The sequence below is a fragment of the Paramisgurnus dabryanus genome, chromosome 19, assembly GCF_030506205.2.
Source record: "Paramisgurnus dabryanus chromosome 19, PD_genome_1.1, whole genome shotgun sequence".
In the NCBI taxonomy this organism is placed as follows: Eukaryota; Metazoa; Chordata; class Actinopteri; order Cypriniformes; family Cobitidae; genus Paramisgurnus; species Paramisgurnus dabryanus.
Window position 1 is genome coordinate 4,824,440 of NC_133355.1, and position 24,447 is coordinate 4,848,886.

Consider the following 24,447-nt stretch of genomic DNA (forward strand, 5'->3'; position numbering starts at 1 on the left):
ACACTGCAAAAAATGATTTTCCAAAAAAAAAAATCTTAGTATTTTTGTCTTGTTTTCAGTGAAAATATCAAAAATTTATTAAATTAAGATGCTTTTTCTTTATGAGCAAAACGACCCAAGAAAATAAGTCTAGTTTTTAGACCAAAAATATCAAATTTAATTGATTTTGTGAATAAAACAAGCAAAAAAATCTGCCAATGGGGTAAGAAATTTTTTTTTTTTTTTTAAACAAAATACAAGAAAAATTCAAGAAAAATTTGCTTACCCCATTGGCAGATTTTTTTTTGCACAAAATCACTTAAATTTGATATTTTTGGTCTAAACTAGACTTATTTTCTTGGGTCGTTTTACTCATCAAGAAAAAGCATCTTAATTTAAGAATTTTTTGATATTTTTACTGAAAACAAATGGAGCACCTAAGGCGACATGAAGCAAAAATTAAATAAAGTTTAGTTTCATGTGCTCATGTGAAACTTTCATGTGCTCACAAGATACCGTCATGTGCAGAATTTTTTTTAAAAGTTTAGTTTCGCGTGCTCACGTGAAGCTATCGCGCGAGCACGTGAAACTATCACGTGCTCACCTGAAACTATCGTGCGCGCACGTGAAAGCGAAAGTTTCACGTGAAAGCGAAAGTTTCACGTGAAAGCGAAAGTTTCATGTGAAAGCGCGATAGTTTCACACGAGCATGTGAAACTAAACTTTAAAAAAAATTCTGCACATGAAGGTTTTGCATGAGCACATGAAAGTTTCACGTGAGCACATGAAACTAAACTATAGATTTTTTTTACTCCAATGTCACCTTAGGGGCTTGGTAAAAACAAGACAAAAATACTAAGATATTTTTTTCTTGAAAATCATTTTTTGCAGTGTAGATAAAACATATCAACAAGTAAAATACAATCAACAAGCAAAAGAAAAAGTTTTAAGTAGACTATATAAAAAGTAGCTCTCCATATTGTTTTATCCATTGTGGTATCCCGACAAAAAGGTTGGAGACCCCTGATATAGACTTAATGAAAAAAATATCATGTTGACAAGATTATGACAGAATGTTCATTTGTGAGCAAACTATTCTGTTAAACGCTGAAAAACCAGGCTGTTAAATTTTAAAGGTCAAAGAGATTAAGAAATAGTCAAATTAAATGACATAATTTTGTGTTTTACATTATAAGTGGACTTGGGTAAAATGACCTTAAATGCCTTCAATTGTTGTCATAATGCTGATTCAGTGGTTTGCTCTTTCTTTCGCTATCTCTCTCTCCCTGTGTCTCTTTATAACAGGACGCTGAGCTTTGCATTATTTTTATGAAATTATATCCCTCTTCTCAGGTGAGGACGGTGAACAGGTTCATCACAAACTATTGATCGGTTTAGTCAGTGGAGCGACTCACATGGCTAAAATCATTCCGATCACTTTTCAACAGTGACAGGAGAGACAATGAGACAGTGAACTGAAAGATGGGAAAAAAACACGGTATACATTAGTTCCTTCAATACTGCAGTGAACCATTTTCCCCCTTAAAGATACTTTCAGTGTAAAGGACCTTTGGAACAAAGCAACCTTTGGCGCAAAAAAAATTATTGTAGCCTCGGACACCCAGTGCAGAGATACAGTAAGTAAGAAAGAAAGAAAGAAACTGAATGAATAAATGAATACCTTTTCTTTATCTCTCATGGATCCTTTGCCGAGGATGGACATCTTGGTCAGCGTGTCTTCCTGTAGTCTCTTTAATGAGTTCCCTCGAGGACCCAGGAGTTTACCCACAAAATTAAACTATACAAGAGAAATACAAAAGACAGAAAGTTTTATTTCATACCAGTATTTTCTATATACTATTTCTTCTGATATTTTAATTATTCAACATATCACTAAATAAAGCAACCAAAGACATTTGAAATATCGTCATTGATTGGCACCTGCCAAGCCACTCCCTAGCAACCAAAGACCGTACCCTAGCAACAGAATTAACAAAGCCTATATCTCTGCATCAGAACATAGTAGAGACATGGGGTTGGATTGTTTTACTTGCTCACTCCCTATCAACCAAACAGAGGTTACCTTCAGTAGCAACATTACAGTAGCAAGACCTATATCTCTGCAGCAGAATATCATAGATACATCAGGAGGAACTCTTCTAAAAAATTTTTACATTATTGTACCAGTTTGTTTCCCGACTTTTTTCTTTTTTATAAAATGTATGTATCTAGTTACTATTTCTTCTGATATTTTAATTATTTTCATATCACTAAATATTTCTCTGCAATCATGTTATTATATGAAACATGATCCTTGTCTCGCACCACCAACTATTTTCAGCATGCATGATCCTCTGGTTTCTAATTACACTTAAATTAAGTTGAGTAACATTTTAAAGGGCCCATGGCATGAAAATGTTAGCATTGCCACTTTGTAGGTGTGAGCAAAAAATTGTCGTTTTGGGTGTGTCCTTTAAAATGCAAATGAGCGGATGAAGTGCAAACACTGATCACAATGATGGTGGTTTGATGCAATTCAAACTCAATTGTGTTGTCAATTATTTTTTACCTCTCTCTTTCTCTGCACTAAATGGCAGTGCTGTGGTGGGATAGTGCAGATAAAGGGGGTGGTATTCTTATAATAAGAGCTCTTTATGACATCATAAGGAGAGTCACATTTCATTGACCTAATTTTTGCTCACACCTACAAAGTGGCAATGCTAACATTTTCATGCCATGGGCCCTTTAAGTAATAAACACTTTAATGTTAGTAATAGTTTTCCTCAGTAGTCTTACCAACAGTTTAAAAAGACAGAAACTTAACACACACACACACAAACCCAACACTTTTTCACAATATAATAATCGTTCCATGAGATTTGTGTTTTATACAAGGCAACAAAATCTAAAGGTCCTCTTGAAAGAGTCACATCTGTGGAAGAGGCTTTTTGAATCAGAGGACACACGCTCTAAATCACACACATGGACCGTTTTGTGTCACATTCACATGGAAACAGGTGGCAAAGATCAAAGAATGAGATGGAGAGATTCAAGCAAAGGCCCAGAGAGACTAAAGAATGAATCCTGTGGAAAAGTACAGATAGAGGAGGTGAGATCTGTCTTGTTAAAACGCTTCACCTGTGCCTGCTGTCTGGACTTGTTAACCATCTCACCACTGAGCCGAGATCAAACCATGCCACCCATAAAAACCTCAGAGAAAAATCACAGAATATAGGGACTGCTCTTGATGGTCCTTAACCACAATATAATTCAATTAATATTAAATGTTAAAATAAAAAACGGTTATAAAAATGCATAAAGCAGAGGTCGAGCTGCATCTCAATTCACACTACATACTAATAGTATGCCTCCTTTCCATGAGTATAATGGGAGCATGTGAAGTATCATAAAATCGTGTCACAGATCTCACTGTCATAAACTGCTTGCGTTAGCATGTAGGTGCTTTTTAATTTTTATTGTCTCTTATGCATTCATGATCTCATGTTAGACTGTTCTGGCAGATAAATATTTTGGAAATCAAATTGAAAGAGTACACTGCTCCGGCACCTCTCAAATAATACTGTCATCCCTGGGGTGTTAAATGAATCAAAAAAATGAATACTACAATTTTTAAATCTAATATTCTTGGAATTTGAGACATTGTCCGTTTCCCGATTCCAAGAACGCAAAGAATGGACCCTTGTTCTTATCTTGCCAGGCAACCTTGGAAAAACGGACCCGGAAGGACGCAAGGACAGAGAATGCATCTTTGTGAGAATTGGGATATACTTGTGCTGTGATCTTTCATATTTTAACCTAATTCAACGTCGCAAGATTCATAACATAATTGACTATTATTTACAAAATTAAGTTTTGTTGCATATATTATGGGACTTCAAGCGAGTTTTAGGAAAGCACAAGTCTACATTCGATGCATCCGATGAATCAAGAACACATCCGGGTACAACCAGGTACCTTCACACGTAAGTATGAAAACCTTGACGTAGAGGGAGGACACATGAATGCAAGATTGCATTAGAACACAAATAAGAAACTATCATTACTTTCTTCTAAAACTCAAGAGACGTCTGTGCTTTTGCTTGAAGAATGGGATTAGATTTATACTGGGACCACCAGTAAGAGTCTGTGGTGTATTTTCAGATGTTTTAGGAGTGCGATTTGTTCTGCTGCAGTCATTGGCTGTTTGTTTGGTCTCTTTCATTAGATGGCTGTTATTTACAGGCTGTTTTGTTTATCTGCTCTTTAATGGTGTAATCTGATGATATTAATGCCTGTAAATGACAGCGTGGGCCTTAATCTGGACATTAAATACAGCGGCGAGCTACGTGAGGATTTACGTAAGCTCTAAAGCTCTCGAACGCTACCGCATGCACGCACACACAATAAAACACACACTCCTCTATATCGCAAAAAAACAGGATGAATAAAAATGCTGTGACTATAAAATAGACGAAGAAAAATCTATATGGAGGGAAAAGGACACATTTAAGAGATAATTTGTGTCTGTAGCCCAAATGAGTTTTGTGCCAATATTTGGTTAGATAGTTTGTTTAAATCTTTTAGCCTAAGTATGAACTATACTTGGGTTACCAAGCTGTATTATTTTAAGAAAAGATCTCCCCTGCTTTGAGAATCTCGAGATAAAACCACCTCTAGGGGAAGATAATAATGGTTATCTGATAGAAACACACAGAATGTAGAAAGGAAGACATTTGTGCTTATAAAGACGAGGGAAGGTGGAAAAACTACCCAACGGGCATATACGGATATCTCACCATGAAGCTTATTATAAATTCATTTTAATTGCAGATTGCATCAGGTAATGAGGGCAATTTACTGATCCTTCAGACGATAGCGTGTCCAGATGCAAATGCAGAACCACAGATTTAAATTTTTCTTAACAAACCGTTCAAAGGAATCTACGGTATACGTGTGACGTTTTCACTGATGGATGTGTAGATGAAATTACCTGCGACCCGATGAGACTGACCCTGGTACAATGACTGTTAGGATTGTTTTTGTTATTAAAAGAAAAAGACTAATGGGGCGTACACACAAAACGCGAATTCAACAATTTGCGGGGGTGGATTACATAAAAAATCAATGCAAAAACACAAATAGACACAAAGTCGTGCAGGGCGATGTGAATGACGCAAATACACACGCGTTTTGTCTTTGTGAAAGTTGAAAATATTCAACTTAAGCTAAAAATTTGCATGACAAAGTTACATCCAGCGAGTATTCTAGAGCGAGGAACGCGAAGCTTCGCATTTGGTGTGTACTCCGCATAATTCAATGATTACACAGGCAAATTACATTTAAAGTCAACGCAAAGGTGCAAATAGACATGATCTCGTGCCAGGCGATTGCCATGAAAATGCACTATTCGCCTCAAACGCATCTTCGCACAAGTTAATTCAACTTAAGCAAAAAATTTACATGACATGAAGTTAAATCCGGCGAGTAATCTAAAGCCTATGTGTGTACGCAGCATAATGGGGAGTACACACCAAACGCAAATTCAATGATTTACACAAGTGCTGTAGATTACATATAAAGTCAATGCAAAGGCGCAAATAGACGTAAACTTGTGCAAGGGCGATTTTCACGAAAACCGGCTATTCGTCTCAAGCGCGTCTTCGCACAAAGTTAAATCCTACAAGTTATCTAGAGCGAGAAACACGATGCTTCGCATTTGCTGTGTTTGCAGCATAATGGTGTGTGCACCAAAACCGAAGCAAATTTTTGTCTCGCATTACTTGCTCTAGCTACTCTCGAGATTACGTGTTACTCGCGCAAATGAAAACAATGCTCTCCTGAATTTCCAGATACATCCAGACACGTCAAACCAGATGAGTCAAAAAGCTCTTCGCTAATCTTGCAAATTTCCCATTCCAGACGAGACGAAACACGAGATTGGGTTCACGAGAACGAGTTGAGACGATATTTTTACACTTTTTAAGAAACCCTCAATGATAAAATAAATGAATAAGAAACTGAAATCACATTATTTTTTAAATGTTTTAACTAATCAAGGACTGGCCCTAACTATTATTTTGCTAACTGATAATGAAGTAATTTGTTATTTTGGGGTAATAAAAATAGACCCAAGCGAGCAGTAGCATTTAAAATTACATAATAACGAAGATGCAATAATAATTGGTTCAAATAAAGTATTAAAACCAAGTTACGTATTAAAACCAAGTTACATTAAACAACATTAACAAACACATTACATTTGTGGCATAAAAAGCATTATGTTTGTATTATAACAAATGCCTGCAGGGGGCGAAAGAGGACTCGTCTCGCAGACGCTGTCTTCACTTTCACTTTCACTTAAGACGGAGAGAAACGCTTATTTTTAGACAAACAATGGTTAAATCCATATTAATATTTAATATATGTCCATTTCCTTACACTAGAAATGATACAGACACTGTCATTTTTTTTAGCAAGAATATGCAGACATTAAATCAAGTAAACTGGGTTTAATCTGCTGATACTTCACATGTGACACTAATCAACAGACATCAATCAGACTTCACACGAGTTCACAAACGAACATTATTGGAAAACCAAACAAAAAAGCAAACGCAGTAAAAGACATAATAGGGGTGGGCGATAAACCGGTAGACAAAATTAACCGGTAGAAATTTGTCAACCGGTAGAGATTTTGGACTATCGTTTCTATCGAGGTTACGTGCCCACGTCACGCTCCTGTGCGTGTGGTCGCGAAAACGTAACGTTTGTACACGTATTTAAGCACTGCAGTTTTAAAACAAGTTATTTTAAGCCATTGAAACACAGACAACAGATCTGTATGCGTGCGTTCTTTCTGTGTGTCAGGAGCGGACAAGTCGCGCAACCGCTGCTCTTTCTGTCTGTGAGGAGCGCGCAAGTCGCGCGACCTCTGCTTATTAAGCTCGTGAGCATTTTTCCCGCTTTATTGGCCTTAAATACACATATGCGTCAAAATTCCCGTCTTTGCAAGCATCATCATAAACACGACCAGTAAGGTCTTAAAAGAAAGTAAACAGCTAAAAGAGAAAGCGCATGTGTAACAGTGTATTGGATCCGGACTTTGGTCTTAAAGGGGAAGTTACCTAATTTTGCTCCTGTCTGTCACTCGTGTTAATCAAACAGGATTGAGAAAAAAATCTCTCACTGCTCCTGATTAAATCACTTTTCTACCTTAAATAAAAATATATATAGGCCTATACATACATGCATAATTATTTATTATCATTCTTATTGACTGTGTATCTTCAGAGAGCTTGAGCTTTGTTTGTTTTTATCTTCTTTCTATGCTTGTATATGTTTTTTGTGAGAATTATGAACATTTCTATGGTATTAAAGATTTAAACCTTATTAAAACATAAAAACTCTACCGTGATACATATCGTTATCATGATATAAAATTAATCCTATCGTGATAAAAGATTTTGGTCATATCGCCCACCCCTAAGACATAATATAATGCATGCACTGTAAAAGGGTCAAACAGAAAGCTGCATCCTCCGGAGGTCGCATATGCAGGCTGCATACATCATCAAGGTTTACTTCAGATCATTAACTGAGCATTACATTCGCAAGTCGTGAGCATATTACAACAAATTGCGATTAACTAAATAATTAGTAAACTTTATAATTGTTAATAGTCTCTAATAAGACAGTGATGAAGTAAATGCAGTTTAAAAATGCGACCTCCGAAGGATGCAGTCTTTTATTTAAGAAACGGCCAGCACCTCCACAAGAAATCTTGCGAGACAAATGTAATCTCGTGAAAACACATTTAATCTCGCGAGATCTCGTCGCACGAGATCTCGTCACACCCTTACTGTGTACACATTTGCGCCTATTCGCATCTTTGCATTGACTTTTTTTGCTTTTGGTGCTTTTTTATAGATTTTTTTCTCACTACACAATCACAAATCTCACAACATCCTCAAAAGAGGAAATTAGCTATCGCAGTAAGGTTGCAGTATTGTGCTTACAAAAAATGAATGTCATTATTTTTCTTAACAAACTTAAAATTGCTCATAAAGTATCGTGATGACCCTGTAAGATATCGTAGATGGTTTTCATCCCCAAATCTCTACCATATACTTGTCTCTAGCTTTTTTATCTATTTATTGATAATAAAATAAAGAGATAATATGCTAGGAACAGGCTCAAACCCACTATTGTTCCTTTAACAATACTGCGAACCTCCGAACTTGTACCCTATAAATGAGTCTAGATGTGATGTTTAGAAGTGAAACTAGTCCAATCAGATTCATCACACACCCTCTTCTCTCTCAGCATTCACCTGTCAGACTGGACAAATTCAATTTGTCTTCCTCCAGTAGCTGTCTGAAGGCCTAAACAGCGCATTAGTGTCTACAGTCATCAGAGCTGTCAAAGACAATCTGTTTAGTGTGACGCGGAGAGCGGCGCCGTGTGACATTACACTGGCATTCTCGCTCCGACACTGATAATTGCTTTATTTGAAGTGGCCGATCGTTACCGGCGTAATAGCGAGGGCTCGGGCGCTCAGACGCTCCGAGATGAAATTTCATTTACGAGACCTGACATCAGAAGCTTTCTTTCATCCGAACACCCGTCCTAAATTGTACGGCTATGACAGACTTGATGCATCAGCAGACGTTGTCAGTCACTGCTGGGGACCGATTAAACGTTGAGCTCTGGCTGAACTTACCTGAGTTTGCCAAGAGCACAGAAATGTCACTGTTGCATTACTGTGACAATCTTGGATGATTAAAATCATTGTTGGAGTTTAACAGCTTAACAGCTGAACTGAGGTGTGCATGTGGGAGAAGTGGGTTTGAACAACTTATCTTTCTTTTTACTGTGAATTTGTGAGTTTGCATTAGCATGTAATCAGTAGGGTAATGAGATAAAGCATATTTGCCATGCTTTCCAAAAGGAAAGCCTCCGAGCTTGGAATATTAGCCCGAACCCAGAGTCTTACTGTGGGTTCACACCAAACGCGTTTGAGGCGTCAAATTCTCGTCTACTGCGCGTAGTTGGACGCTTGAACATTTTGAGTGTTCTCGCTTCATTCGCGCGTGCATGCCGCGCATGAAATTCTAGTCATCGAGACATTCACGCAGAAATCCGCATCATGGGAGGGGCTTCTGCGAGTCACTTCGCTTCCTGTAGGTTTCCCGCTTGCCATAGGGCAATACTTCCGGGTTTAAAAAGTTGCGGAAGGGCGGATGGTGGATAATAGCGGTATTGCGGAAAGACGGAAAATCTCGTCATTGGCAGGGAAGCGTTTTCTCTTAATTGACAAGATATCTCGTCAATGGCGGGGAAAGAGTTAACACACACACAGAGCTACTGAAAGGAGCTGCTCTGGGAAGCAGCCAATCATAGCAGAGCTCAACATTATCTTTCATGACCCTTTCAAATAAGGTAATAATAGAGCATTGCATTTTGTGGGCAAATCCTAGGGTTGTAAATGGATAAGAAAAACCATCCCAGGACAATTTTTGCACTTAAAGCAACACCAAAGAGTTGTTTTACCTTAAAATAACGTTTCCAAAAAAGTTTCAGTCATTAATCCACTCGAAACAGGGTGAACGGCTCTTACACATTCGCTTTGCAGCCCTCTATCGGGCAAAACCGCACTAAAGAAGTTTCCAACCCTCGGGTTGCAGTCCTGTAGTTCGAGTGAAAACTACAAAAACTTGCTTTACGGCAGACCTACAATCCAATCAGAGCCAGGCTAAATTATTTACGACAGTGGTAATGGACAATTACACTTCCAACCTGTAGGGGGAGCTAATAGCAAAAACTCTTTAGTGTTACTTAAATAAAGCCACATGCCATCTATGTAGATATAAGCAACAATTTAACATATTATTTCAATGAATTTTTTTTTTCACCTTTAAGATACAATTCTGTTTTACAGCATACACATTTCCTGTATTTTCAGATTGTATTCTAATAAAGAAAGAACTGAGAAATAATTATATATTGTCGCTATACCAAAAATATCTATATCTATCTTATGGTGCCATGGTGGCTAAAGACTCTTGCACAGCACTGTATTTCTCACAACAGTGCATTTAAAAAGCGTGTGTGTGCAAACGTAGTTTACAGGGTCCCGTTGGGCTCCAGTTGGATAGAAGACCTCTAATGGGGGGGTGAAGTGTGTTTTGGGTGAGGTGGTGATATTACGTGTGTGTATGATGGTTTACCCTTTTCTGCACACTCCCTCTGGGATCCCAGAGCCCATTTACAGTACACACCTTCTGCAAAAATCGCTCACACACACACATTATCACTCTCTGAATGTGCTTGTGTGCATATATGTGCACAAATGTGTGTATATTCGGTCCATCTGTTGTCACCGTAGGGGCACGAATTGTTGGTTAAAATGCTAATGTGATGTAAAAATGTGTGTTTAAGTGTGTGCGTGCATATTTCCAGCGTCTATTTGTCATGCTTTTTAGTTTAGTTAAAACTGATTCGTGTTATGTTTAGTTTTTGATAGTGGGTACTTCAATAATTAGCTTTTAAAAATAATTATTTTAAGGAGTAAGCGTGATAAATTAAAAAGCAAGTAAACACGAATGGTGTGTGTATGTGTGTGTGGGTAAGGTTTTATTGGCAATATTGTGAGAACTTAAAAGCTGATACAGTAAAGCTGAAATCGGCTACTGTACATCGTAGGAACCATAAAAACGACTCCCATAAGACAACCATCTTAATAAATATAGTAAACAACGGAAATGTAAACCAGCAGCAAGATTTAGTTTCAGAGATTCATATCATGAGCTCAGTACAAAAACAATGAAAAGTCTTCAATATAATAAAACAAATGTGTGTGTGGATTCCTCTCATATTTTTACTCACGTTTTCTTTCTCTTTATTGAAATGCTTTAACAAATACATACAAACACGCTGTTTTAATATCATCTGTGTCTAAAACTCTTTCACAAAGCATTTTTTCTGTATAGATATCTGCTTCTCTCTCTCTCTCTCTCTCTGTCTCTCTCTTTAACAGCATGAATTAAAAACCATGCAAACAACGAAATCCGTTAAATTACGTTTGGAGAATTAGGAAACCGTAAACCAAACGAAAACCAGAATGAATTATTCCTTGTGGGGAAATCCTGTGGGAATACAGCAGGAATGCGCACACACATAATCGCTCAAAGATATGATAATGTGATATTCTGCCATCAAGGTCAGTTTCACCTACACATCAGTGAAAGAAAATCATCAAATAACACACTCGACAGCAACAATATGGAAATTACGACCATTTGCTGGAATCGCCGTGCATCTCGTTCAATATCAAAATCGTGTCACTATTAAGATGCATCTGCACTATGAAGTGATTTTACGATTCTGAATGACTATGTGTGCATGGGACAATATGAAAGACATAAAGGTTATCAGCTGAGGACAGAAACGTGCCCTTCACAATGAAAAACGCCAACGATTTCTGCTTCGATTTTACAAAGTCATCAAATTATCGCCTTATTCCCTGCATGTAGAGATTTTACATATCAACGATTTTGCCACCGTTGCAAAAACAAGAGCCTTACAGTTATTAGCAGAATACAGTTTTAACTGTAAATGTGGTGGTCATGTGTAAGTTTTGTAGTGAAATTTGCAGCGTATGAACTGAATTTTACAAGATAAGTTTCATATTGATGGGAATTGATTAGAAATATTTCGTGATTATTTAAGTAGATGAAGAAACCTTGAAAAGAAACTTGAAAAAACTCATAAGAAGAATGCACATTTAAAGTGATTTTATATAAAGTACACATACAAATACTTCATCATACTCACTTTGGGAAACTGTTTTACTGGGATCAAAATCTTCTGTCCCAGTTTCATGTTCTTGTTAATGACCACATCAATGAACTTCTCTTCTTCTTTGTCTTCATCCTTCTGAATCTTTTCAATTTCTGCAAAGAGAGAGGAAGAGAGAGTGAGCAATAGTTAGTCTTACCATTTTATTTACATGCATGTATAATAGTTTATAATAGTCTGTCTGATGCACCCACTGCTAGCCTAGCTTAGCACAAAGACTGGAAGTAAATGGCTCCAGCTAGCATACTGCTCCCGAAGCACTGCTTCTTGGGCGGAGTGATAAGCGCAACACTTGCACAAACTCTCTGCTCCTCACCACGGGGCTTGCTGCGATCAAATAATTTAACACAAGTAGCAGTGCTTTGCCTTCTAAGAAGATAGTATGTATAAGATGGCTTTTTCTCATATGACTTTGATATTTGTACACGCTGTGACTACATAAATCACAACAATAATGTTGGTGTTATTTTGTCACTTATTGGGAGCAGTATGCTAGCTGGAGCCATTCACTTCCAGTCTTTGTGCTAAGCTAAGCTAACTGGGGCTGCGTCAGACAGAGTTACGGCACACACGGAGATGAGAAAGGTATGTATGGACTTATCTACCTTGGGGGGATATGGTGAATAAGCTAAAGTCCCAAAAATTTGCCGCGTTCCTTTAATCTTGTTATATCCATATCTTTGGTAAAACATGCCATTGTCATGTGACAATAAAACCATAAAACGCCATAAACCCTCAAGGTGTCAATAAAAAAAATAAAAAAATGGCATGTTTTGTTCAGATCAAATGGGGTAACCCAAATAAGTGCATTTTGCAAATGCTTTTATTCAAAGTGACGCACAGTGCATTTAGTGCATTTATTTATCTTTTTAATGTAACTTTTGTTCTTAATCTACATTGTCAAAACATTTCTCCTTGTTATTATGTCAAACATGCTTCTTTGTCACTTGTCCCAGTACGAGCCGCCCTTTGACTGATCACTGGACTGTGAAATAGCTTCTATTGGCCATGCTTTAATTCAATTGGATGTGCTTAGAGATGGTATCTGATAGACGTTTTTCAGTGATTGGTGGATATTTCTGTCGGCGTGGCAAACGTTGTCTGATTAGACATTAAAGTGTTTTAATAAGCTCATCAAGCATGCACAGAAGTCTTTGTTGTTTTGAGACACAGTGGGGTGTTGGGATATTAGTCACATAATGGGTTCTTATATGTGTGTGGGTTGTATTTTATCTCTTGCGTGTATACGTCGCATTACTGGGAAACTGGACAGAGTGGGTTGACAGTAAGGCTGGGCAATATAACTAAAAATAATCCTGCTTTAACCTTTTATACTATCTGCTATGTATAAATATGTATAAATGCTCTTAAATGACTCATCCCATTGAAAAAACATTTTCTTCATCAGAGGAAAAAGCCATTTTTGCTATATGATGTTTTTTTATAATATATATGTGAAAAAAAGAAAATGTTTGATATATTAGCTGATAGTTAAAACATTCAAGCATTAGTTTGGCTTCATAAAAATACCTTTAATTATAATCCTGAGCATGCATCACATGCATGTTAATGTAAACACATCTGGCCATCTTGACTAAAGTTAAACTATACAATACATGTGTGGTTTAGGCCTTGCAAAATAAAAGCCATGGAAGGAATTGGGCCAAAATCAGTAATTGGCTGCATCTCAAATGTTGCACTTTATGTGACTTCACTGCAAAAAATAACTAAGTACTTACAAAGTATTTTTTTCTTATCTAATTTTTTTTTAAATCAAGATACATTTTCTTGATGAACAACATGACCTAAGAAAATAAGTCTAGTTTTTAGACAAAAAAGTAACCGCAAAAAATTTGCCAGTGGGGTAAGAACATTTTTTTCTTTTTAAGAAAAAGTTAATTTATTTCAAGATTTTTTTTGCTTGTTTTAAACACAAAAGTGCTTACTTTTGTGTCTAAAAAACATACTAATTTTCTTAATTATTTTTCGTCAAGAAAATGCATCTTGATTTAAGAATTTTCAGATAATTGTACTGGAAAAATACTAAGTAAGAAAGTCATTTTTTGCAGTGTTGTGGTATAGTGGACTCACAACGGCCGCTGCGTTTGCACGTCCGTTAAGTCCACAAGACTTAGGGTGTTCCATTTGTTATTTTAAGCTTGAAAAGGGTGTTCTTGGGTACCCCCTTTTCGGTCAATATGCGCCCTTGCTGACTTTTCCTGAGTCTGCACCTGTGCGAACTTCGCAGCAAATTTCTTTCCAACAGTCAAAATGGCGCTACACCATGAAAGTGTGGACTTGTAGAAAGACAGAGTGTATTTGGGACAGGGCCTATGTTGCAGCAACAACATATTTTATTTCAATAATGCATTGCAATAGCTCACTGTACAAATAAGTCAACTTTCACCTAGGTTAGCTTAGCTAGCATGCTAGTTTGGCACACCATCAAAACAGAAGCAAAAGTAGGATTAAAACCAAGTTTTTGCTACAACTCACTTTAAAGCGGAAGTAAAGTGTTTTTCAAAACCATATGGGAGCTGATGTGGCTTTGGATCGCAAAATGAAACTATAATATAACTTTTTTATGGTATAGCCTACTACACAGTGCTAAAGGCTATGTTTTATACTGTATTGGTTATTAAAGAGTAACTAAACCCTAAACCAACATTTTTTTAGTTAATGATCAAGAATGATGCTTTATTAGTGCTGTTCATTGATTTTAGTAAGTTTTTTGACATTTGGATATAAAGTAGTGTTTCAATACTACAATATATGGTGTAAAAACATCTGAGTGCTGCCCTCTTCAGGTTGAACGGTGGCTACTGCAGTTGAATTTTCCTATTGGATGTTGGGTCCAAGAAATAACTCGTGACGTAAGCAGGTTCAAGCTCACCACGCCCTTGTTACGATCTCACCACACACTTAGTTCGTCACCTCTATCTCCATTGGGATCTGCCCACTTTGCTTGCATTTTTCAAATATTCCAGTGGGTGGAGTCAGGCTCTGACCAGGGGTTTAGTTACTCTTTAAAATACCCAACATACTAGGAAGAACAGGTTTATTTATCCTAACTGACTTTAGCTACCTCTGTTTTCCAGTCAAACCCAAACAACTTATCCATTAAAATCCTGGCAATTAACTCTTAATGATATTTAGAGCACTTCACAGTTTAAATATGAAGAGAATTTGTAATGATTACTTTAAAAATCTGTCATCTTTTGACACTTATTGCATTTTAATATTCAACATGCTTTTCTATTATTTGTGTTCTGGTCACGGCACGTAATGCAAAATTAAGATATTCGTCTTATGACTCATCAAATAGAACTTCTAGAGTAACAGAGAGTCATGAGAAATAAAATCACTGCCAACACTCTTAAAAATAAACAAGAAGAACCATTTTTGGCTGAATGGTTCCATAAATAACTTTTAACACCCGCAAAACCTTTCTGTTTCACAAATAGGTATGAAAGAAATGGGTCGTCTAAGCCCTAGTCCACACGGACATGAGTATTTTTATAACCGTGACTTTTTTACGTCCACATGAAAACGCAGTATCAGGGAACTGAAACCAAACATTTTTGAAAACCCCTGCCAGGGTGAGGATTTTAAGAAACGCCGGTTGCATTGTTGTTGTGTAGACAGCAAAACCGGGGTTTTTGCCTTGCATTGGACCCGGTAATAACTTTTTGTTAGGCTTCTGATTGGCCAAGGTGGCTTTACGATTTGGGTTATATCGCCGCCTGCTGGTGTGGCATGCTCTTGACAGAGCTTGATAGCGAGTTTTTGCTTTTTCATGTGGACGGAGATTTCTTAAAAACTGAGCATGTGTGAACGGGATTTTTTTGAAGGAAAAACTCTGGTTATAAAAATACACGTGTCTGTGTGGACTAGGCCTAAGAACCTCTGACTGAATAGTTCTTAGAGGAACCGGAAATGGTTCTATGATGGCATCGCTGTGAAGAACCTTTTTAACCCCTTATTTTTAAGAGAGTATGATATCCACATCAAGGAGAATTTTTTTTAGAGAACATCCTTCACAAACTTGTTTTTTGAAAAGCAAGTGATATACTCAATAATATAATTTTGCACATCGTTAAAACAACAACAACAATGATATAATCGCAAACGATAATACTGCAGGTTTTGGCATTTTCCTCAAGGCTGCGGATGCATATAACAGTTGTTTGTATTTGTTACGCATCAATGAGATGCAAAGTGTTATGCTCTTATTTATTTATATTCACAACAACACATATCAACAAAACATTAATTAAAATTAAGAAACAAAATATATGAAACGAAATTCGTTTTAACAAGGCAAACAAACTTATTGTGTCTGACCCACTTCATTTCTCTCGTCATACTGGCCTTCAATCTATTACAACACCTTATATATGGCATTTAAAATTAAAACAAAACATAAACAACATTTCAACAATATCACAATGTTAAAAACAATATAATATAACGCAATTTGTTAACTATTTCCGGCAAAATCTCAACCGCAAACCTCCATTTAACAAAAAAAAATGCGCTGTCACGTTAAAACGAGCTGTTCATTTACATAAGACTCCATCTACGTTCGTCTATATTGCAGCGCAACCCTAGAGTTCTCAAACTAAAGCAGGGTCTGCAGCGTTTACGAATGACTCTGTTTATAAGGGTCGAAAACGCTGGAGTAATCTGGATAAAAGGCGTAAACATGGCCAAAGACCATGCTGATCAGAAACTGAGAACTAAACAACGGCTCCTGAGCTATGTCAGAGCAACATTTGAGCAATAAAATGTTCCTCAAGGCATCTTATATAAGGTCTCACACATTATTAGAAAATATAGAGTAATATATATGTGTAGCTACACCGGAGGAAAAAGACCAAACGTTCCAGGCCTTTAACTATCGGTTTCCCCAAGTCCACAGAGAGAGAAGATTCACTGGTCTGTGGTTCATCTCATTGCTTCATTATTGCTGTAGTCGAGGGGCACAAAACACACCCATAGGAATACTGTAAAAATATAATTTCTCTTCTTAGATAACCAGCGGCCCTCCCAGAGGAGTCTCGCCTCAGAGGATTATGACATGAATCTTGGCTTCGGAAGAATAACTTCTATATTGTTATTGCTGCGGATGCTTAAACTGCACATTATACTAATAAATTGGAAAATATTTGACTCGCATATCTGAAATCTTAAGTGTCGGGAAATCCCATTTATACAAGCTTTCTGCTTGTTTTATCCTCAAAGGAAGTGTGCAAATCACATAACGACACGAACATACTCAAAAATGCTGTGCATGCTAAGTTCCAGGTAGTGAAGTGTGCAGCATGCTACTGTGATCTAGCATACTTTACTGTTAAAGTACAGCGTCGCTTCTTTCCTGCATCCCAAACACCTGAGTCTGCTCTTTAAAATCCCTATAAAAGTGTCGCCTGCACTGTGTATTTGGAAATATGGCCAATTATAATGTTTTTCTCTGTGATTCGATCATCTGCGACTGCCGTGATTGGTACAAAATGTGCTCAAATAACTTTCTGTTTTGTTGTCTTGCAACTTCTGTTTACTGCCTGCTTACTAATAGCAAGATTGTGGCAGGCAAATAGTGCTCGATTTTGTGGATCATTTGTAAGTCGAATTACAAGAGAAAAGAGGCTTGTTTGTGCTGAAAAAATGGATGGTGACTTTCGTTGCAGCACAATTTTAGCACATTTTGCATGTTTAAACCGGATTGTAGAAGTTTTTTTGAAAATACGCAGGAGTTTGCATAAAAAAAAAAAAACATGCATGAAAGTGACACAAATGTGAGATGAGATCCAGGCTTTTAGCATGTTTGATCAAACTCCACATATCCCAAAATAGATTTTAAAGCCTTGTCTAATCCAAGGGTTTTCAAACTTTGTGATATCAGGGACCTACAAATATGATAAATAAACATTTTGTGAGAGACCCCCTACCTAAAATACATATCAATTTACATATTTTTATGCATAATATGAATAATTGGCTATGCTACACAAGAGATACATTTTCAAATGTATTTGTATTGCAGCAACTTTGACAACAAACCTTGTTTCACAAGGACCTTGCCTTACAAACCCCAGTGAGTGTAATTAAGGGCACTATAATAATAAAAAAACCACATAAAATATACAAAAAATAACATTACTGGAATACATGTGGCAAGAAATGAGAGATAAACACAAATAAAATATAAAAAATTTCCTCTGAACTTTTCTGGGGACCCCAGAACCTCCTGGAGGTTCCCTGGGGGTCCCTGAACCCCAGTTTGAAAACCCTTAATCTAATCTATCCACAGAGTTATATGTAACCTGTGTCTTAGCATGTTTTCAGACCTCAAGCCTTTGTTCCCAAACCTTGTGTGTTTACTCCCTTGGTTCGGTTAGTTTAGGCATATGTGAACTAGGGTTGTGCCGATAGACGATATCATCGTCCATCGTGATGGTTGACTGACATCACGATGGAGAGACACCATCGTGATGCCACGCCCCCTCCCCACTCCGCTGCGAGTCGACATACACTTAGGCCATGTTTACATTAGAGCATTTGCGTTTTAAAACGGCATTTTAAAATGAAAACGATCCTCGTTTATACTGGCATTTTAAAAAGAATCTTCATCCACACTATACACCACCATAAACCCATGAAACATGACCAATCATGTAACTGGGCATGCGCATAAAAGTGTAAAATAACTTATTACTCTAATAATAGCTTACCTTTGCGCGTTTACGCAGCCTAGGGGTGTGCGATATTGACAAAAAGTCATACCTGGGTCCTTTGCTGGCAACTATAACAGACACTATTTTTGAACCTATAAAAATGTGTTTGGGAAAGTCTTATACTGTTCTATCTCCCCCCTACAACATATTAATATGATTAATAGGTTAATTTTTATTTTATAACTAAACATAAAGGTCTTTATGATTTAAAAAGAAAGCATTCAAGTGAACAGTACTAACAGTAGCGAACTTGAAGCAAAAATTAATTTTAGCAAATGCAAACTTCAATCAAACATAGTAAGAGGTGAAGTATTGCTTTAGCCTACCAGAAATGCTTATTGCATTAATTTTTAAAAGTGTGCGAGGTCCGTGCACGTCCTCCGCTAGCAACACACAATAGCTATAAGCACAAGCGCCTAAACGAGCATTATATATTAATGACTTTGAGTTTATTGTTTTTATTAATTTATATTCACAAAACTTATCAACAAAACATCGATTAAAATTAAGAAACAAATTATCTGAAACGAAATTCATTTTAAAGTAGCAAACAAAACTTAAATTAAACTAAAAAATAATGTCTGACCCATTACAATTCTCCCTTCATATTGGCCTTTACAACGCCTATATGGCGTTTAAAATTACAGTCTATCTTTCGTAAGCTAACTAAATTTAAACAAATCATAAACACATTAAACCCAACAATACTCAAACATTAATATAAAACAGACATTATCTATAAGGATACATGTTAAAACAATCAAACATAGTAAGAGGTGAAGTATTGCTTGAAATGCTTATTGCATTAATTTTTAAAAGTGTGCGAGGTCCGTGCACGTCCTCCGCTAGCAACACAGAATAGCTAAAAGCGCAAGCGCCTAAACGAGCATTATATATTAATGACGTTGAGTTTATTGTTTTTATTAATTTATATTCACAACACTTATCAACAAAACATCGATTAAAATTAAGAGACAAATTATCTGAAACGAAATTCATTTTAAAGTAGCAAACAAAACTTAAATTAAACTCAAAAATAATGTCTGACCCATTACAATTCTCCCTTCATATTGGCCTTTACAACGCCTATATGGCGTTTAAAATGACAGTCTAATTTTCGTAAGCTAACTAAATTTAAACAAAACATAAACACATTAAACCCAACAACACTCAAACATTAATATAAAACAGACATTATCTATAAGGATACATGTTAAAACAATCCGATATAGCGTTTATAATAGCTGGTTGGTAGATGTTTACTATTTTTGGCAAAACCTCCGTTGCAAACCAACATTTACATGAATAAAATAATTTTTACTTTGAAAATGATGCGTTGTCAGGTTAACATCAGCTGTTCGTTTACATAAGACTCCGTCTACGTTCATTTACACTCAGAGCAACGTCTGAGTTCTCAAACTAAAACAGGGTCTTCAGCGTTTGCGAACGAATCCGTTTATGAGGGTCAAAAACGGTGATGTAGTGTAGATGAAAGGCGTAAACGTAGCAAAAGTAAGGCGTTTTAAAGGATAAACGCATTAATGTAAACATAGCCTTACTCTCTTCTATATAGACTATAGTTAACCTAATATCTTTGCGTGAATTGCTCTATAAATTAAATAGAAGACGTGAGACGTGACGTGTGTTAGTCTGTGAAAATATCCTGTCGGGCATTTGATCTTGACTAGGGATGGGCACGGATATTCGAATATTCGAATGGCAATAATAATTCGAATTTAAAAAATGCTATTCGAATGTTTGTTTGTTTTTAATGTGCCACCAAAGGGTAACAACTTATTTAATGCTTTTTCACTTCATCTATACTGTCTTTTACAGACTTAAATGTAAAATATACATGAACATTAATTTGTATGTATTTCTGATTGTTTGGCAATGCAGATTGCAGACGAATTTAAGTTTTTCCTTTTATCTCCGGGTTTGTCCCCGCCGCGCCGTATTTGGCCACTGGCTCAGTGAGGGCTCACGTGTTATTAAACGTGCTTCTCCGCCGCCCGAATCAACACATCATGAGAGATTTGTAAGCTTTCTGTTATAAAGTCTACTTTATTTTGTTAATAAAGAGACAGACACGGAGAACGAAATGAAACGGGGAACATTTATTATATGCGGTGCTCTTTCGAAAATGAACCGGATAACTGCACATGGCAGTTTAAAGCAAAGCACCGTCTTTGTAAAATGTTGTTAAATTAAGCTAACGTTAGTAACTTTGCACAGTCAAAAATAATGTATCGAGCCAGCTTACGTTATTTGTAAAATAATGTTAAATACAGATTTTCAATCTTGTTCAATCCGTCTGTTGTTTTTATCGGATAACCATCATCAGGAAGAGTTTTCTCCGCAGCACCGGCATTATTGTATCTAGTCAGAAGAACGGGCTTTCACCGAAGCAGGTAGGATAAATATGGTTTTCTTTATTCACAAATACGCCAAACTAAACTGAGAAGATATTTATATGGCGACTGAGCAGTCGGTTATGTAGATGTGTTTTTTCGTTTGCTCCGGGCTCTTGGTGTTTTGAGTCGGGTTGGTTTAAATGATGATAGCCTACTTTGTCAAGTCCTCAAACTTTAAACTTCGCAAGTCCTCAAACTTCGCTTAGATTTGGGGTTAGTGTATAATATTTGGTATAATATAATGTATGTAACATCAAACTGTAATGAATTAATACTAACGACCGACTTGAAACTAAGGATTTTAGACTTCGCTCCGCATTAAGTTTTAACGCATTTTTTTCTGAAGGATATTTTTTAAGAAGAATTTAAAATATATATATATATATATATATATATATATATATATATATATATATATATATATATATATATATATATATATATATATATTATATATTTTTACAATGTTTTCAACTTAAAATACATACATATATATACATACAGAATATAAGTTTAGCTTGCTGTGGATATTTCCTAATTATAAGCCTTCTGTGAAATTATGACAAAATGAAAAATACAAAACACACATGTCTTAATTAACATAATTTAAATAAACGTATATTGGTTTTTTAAGAGCTTAAATATTCGAAAAATTAAATATTAAAAAAATTAGTAAATTACTGGAAAATGCCCATCCCTAATCTTGACATTGCTAGAATCTTGTCTTTTTACATGTTGTACATTTATCTTTAAATATTTAATTTTGTACAAGAAAACAGCCCATATTAATCATTTATTAGTAGCCTTTTGTAGTGTCTCGGGAGATCGTGCTCATTGTTACATTGAGGCTATACTGTACTGCACTGAAGCGGCAGATTAAGATATAAACCCAGAATTCAGGGAACGTCAAGAACAAGAAAACGGGAACAACACTCCGACCAAAACGCGGGATTTACATACACAGACCATGTTTAAATTTCGATGTGTCTGGCCCTGTTCACTTTAATAAGCTGCGGATTGAAGTGCTGGCTGCTCCCCGCGGTGCTGAAGACCCGCTCTCTGACGGAGTACTGGTGGCACATATGCACAGATATTTACGTGCAAAATTTGGAAAGCGCGGAGGAGTCGTTGGGTTAGTAAAATAATGAAATTATAGCTTTTAAATAGAAAAAAATATTTATGTAAAGAGATTAAAAGGTGCTTAAAAGTGCACAACTCTTCTTCAGTGGATTAAAGCTACTTTTTCCCCTTATGTGCAACCTATAGGAAAGAGACATTAGTTGGGATAGTAAAATAACAAAATTATAGATTTTAAGTACAGAATAGTATTTATGTAAAATATATATTAAAATAAAAAGTGCACAACTCTTCTTAAGTGGAAGTAATAAAGTAAAATAACGAATAATAATTATATAATAACGAATAATAACGAAAAATTAAAATACCCCCCGCCTAACGATATCATCGTCCATCGCGATGGTTTACGTAACCTTCGTCAACTGCCAATTTATGGGGACATCGCCCAACCCTAATGTGAACATGGCAATTGTGCTCGGACCCTCATCAAAATAACCGCCCTGAGACCGCCTGAACAAGGTAGTCTCGGCCCGATTGCAAACGCACTCTGAAGCGATTTGGTATAAGGCTGAAAGCAATCCGACCCAACGGACTAACGAAAATTATTGCTTCTTTAACCATGAACATACCTGATAGCTCTTTGGTGACGAGTTCTGGTGAGCACATCAACTCCATTCAAAACCAAAGCAAACCTGTTCCTTATTAAATGTCTTCTATTGCTGTTCTCACAGTAGGTACATGGTAAAAATGTTGTCCCGCCTAAGTTTTCATTCCTGCCTACAATAATGAAGTAATATAAGGTGTTTTCACATCTGTAGTTCAGTTCATTTGGTCCGGAACAAAAGCAAAAAAAATGATCCATTGTAACTTTTTTAGCAGTTTTGGTTCCTTTTCAAACCACACTGATTGCTCTGGTTCGCACCAGTAGAAATGAACCAAAATTCAGTCATGTGATAAGATCCACATCACTCATTGGCCACATGTATTTGAACGTATTTCCAAAACTGCTTCTCAATTGGTCAGAATCAATGTGCGCAAAATTCCAACAGAACCCCGGAAGTAAAAAAAAAGGAGGAAAATACAGCAGACACCATGAACAGACAACTGCACGCTGTAATTATGTCCGTGGTTGTTATACATAGTTTGTATACAGTACTCTAGACCAGTGGTTTTCAAACTGGGGGCCGGGGACCCCAGGGGGCCGCGAGATGGTGCCAGGGGGCCCCAGTTTTATGATATTTTATGAAATACATTCATTTATCATGAATTCTGTGTAATTAAACCTAAAAAAATAAGGCTATTAACCAAAAGCACTACTTTTTTGTATAATTTAATGTTTTTTTTATTAAAATGTTGAGTTTTAGAACATTTTTTGGTCACAAATTTTCTTTGGGGGGCCGCGAAGGAATGCACCGTACACAAGGGGGGCCGCACACTGAAAAAGTTTGGGAACCACTGCTCTAGACAAACAGAATAAATCATGGATGCAGCTTGAAAACAATGTTCTAATGCACTACAAACGGGGAAGACATCAAATTTCTGAGGCTCCGTCCGCACCTCCTCGCATCTCCAGGTATGTCCGCGATCTGTCATTGTGCTAATATTGCTAATAGAAACTGTCAACAAACACTTCTTCATTCGATAATGCACTGCGCAGCTGACAACGGCAGCTGGTTTAGTTCAAAATGCACAGTACTTTTACAGTTAGGTTGGTTAGATCTCAGTTCTCACCACAAACAAACCACTCTAGAGTTCATTTGAAAGCGTATCAAGACCACCTCTTCAAGGAGGTCTCGGTCCTCTTGTTTGGCATTCTCACCTGCCCAAACAAACAGCACCAAGTGAGCAATTGAACTCTGGTACGATTCAACCGAACTAAATGAGGCAGGTGTGAAAGCACCCTAACTGCAGTTACAAAAAAAAAAACACACAATAATCCCGCAAAGCTGCTGTATGTCAATCTTGACAAGAAAACTCTGAGCAGAATCATGAAAAATAAACAGATGCTCTCTCACCAATTAAAAGGAGAGTTTACTCGCACATGACTTGTATTAGCAAAGTCTGGTTCGTTTGGAAATATTGCCTTGTGAATGCAAACCAAACCAATATGAAATTGCAACATTGTAGCCATTTAACCCCGGGTTTTAGAACAAAGCAATCGATCTACAGGTCTGAAAACACCCACGTTTACATTGTATTTACTGGCATAAGATACGCACATTGACCGGCACAGGAATGAAAGATACATTTGAAAATTAAATTTATAAAGAAAAAAGATTTAGACTTTAGACAATTTAGACTTTTCCATATTAAATTCATAAAGTGTCATGATTTACAGGATTACGGTGAAATCCCTCGTAAGACTCCGACAGAGGAGAGGAGCC

General features: G+C 36.6%; 1 protein-coding gene across 4 annotated transcripts in view; it reads right to left on the reverse strand.

Annotated features, from left to right (window-relative positions):
• The window catches only part of khdrbs3 (KH domain containing, RNA binding, signal transduction associated 3), a 453,020-nt gene that overhangs the window by 72,606 nt on the left and 355,967 nt on the right, over window positions 1-24,447 (reverse strand). For all 4 annotated transcript variants that reach the window (XR_010543904.1, XM_065285842.2, XM_065285851.2 and 1 more), the window contains exons 2-3: window positions 11,812-11,930; window positions 1,661-1,777 (exon numbers count right to left, since the gene is read on the reverse strand). Coding sequence is in view for 3 of the 4 variants with exons in the window: in XM_065285842.2 (XP_065141914.1) it covers window positions 1,661-1,777; window positions 11,812-11,930 (236 nt within the window). In the remaining variant the exon portion in view is untranslated. The remainder of the gene's footprint in view (window positions 1-1,660; window positions 1,778-11,811; window positions 11,931-24,447) is intronic.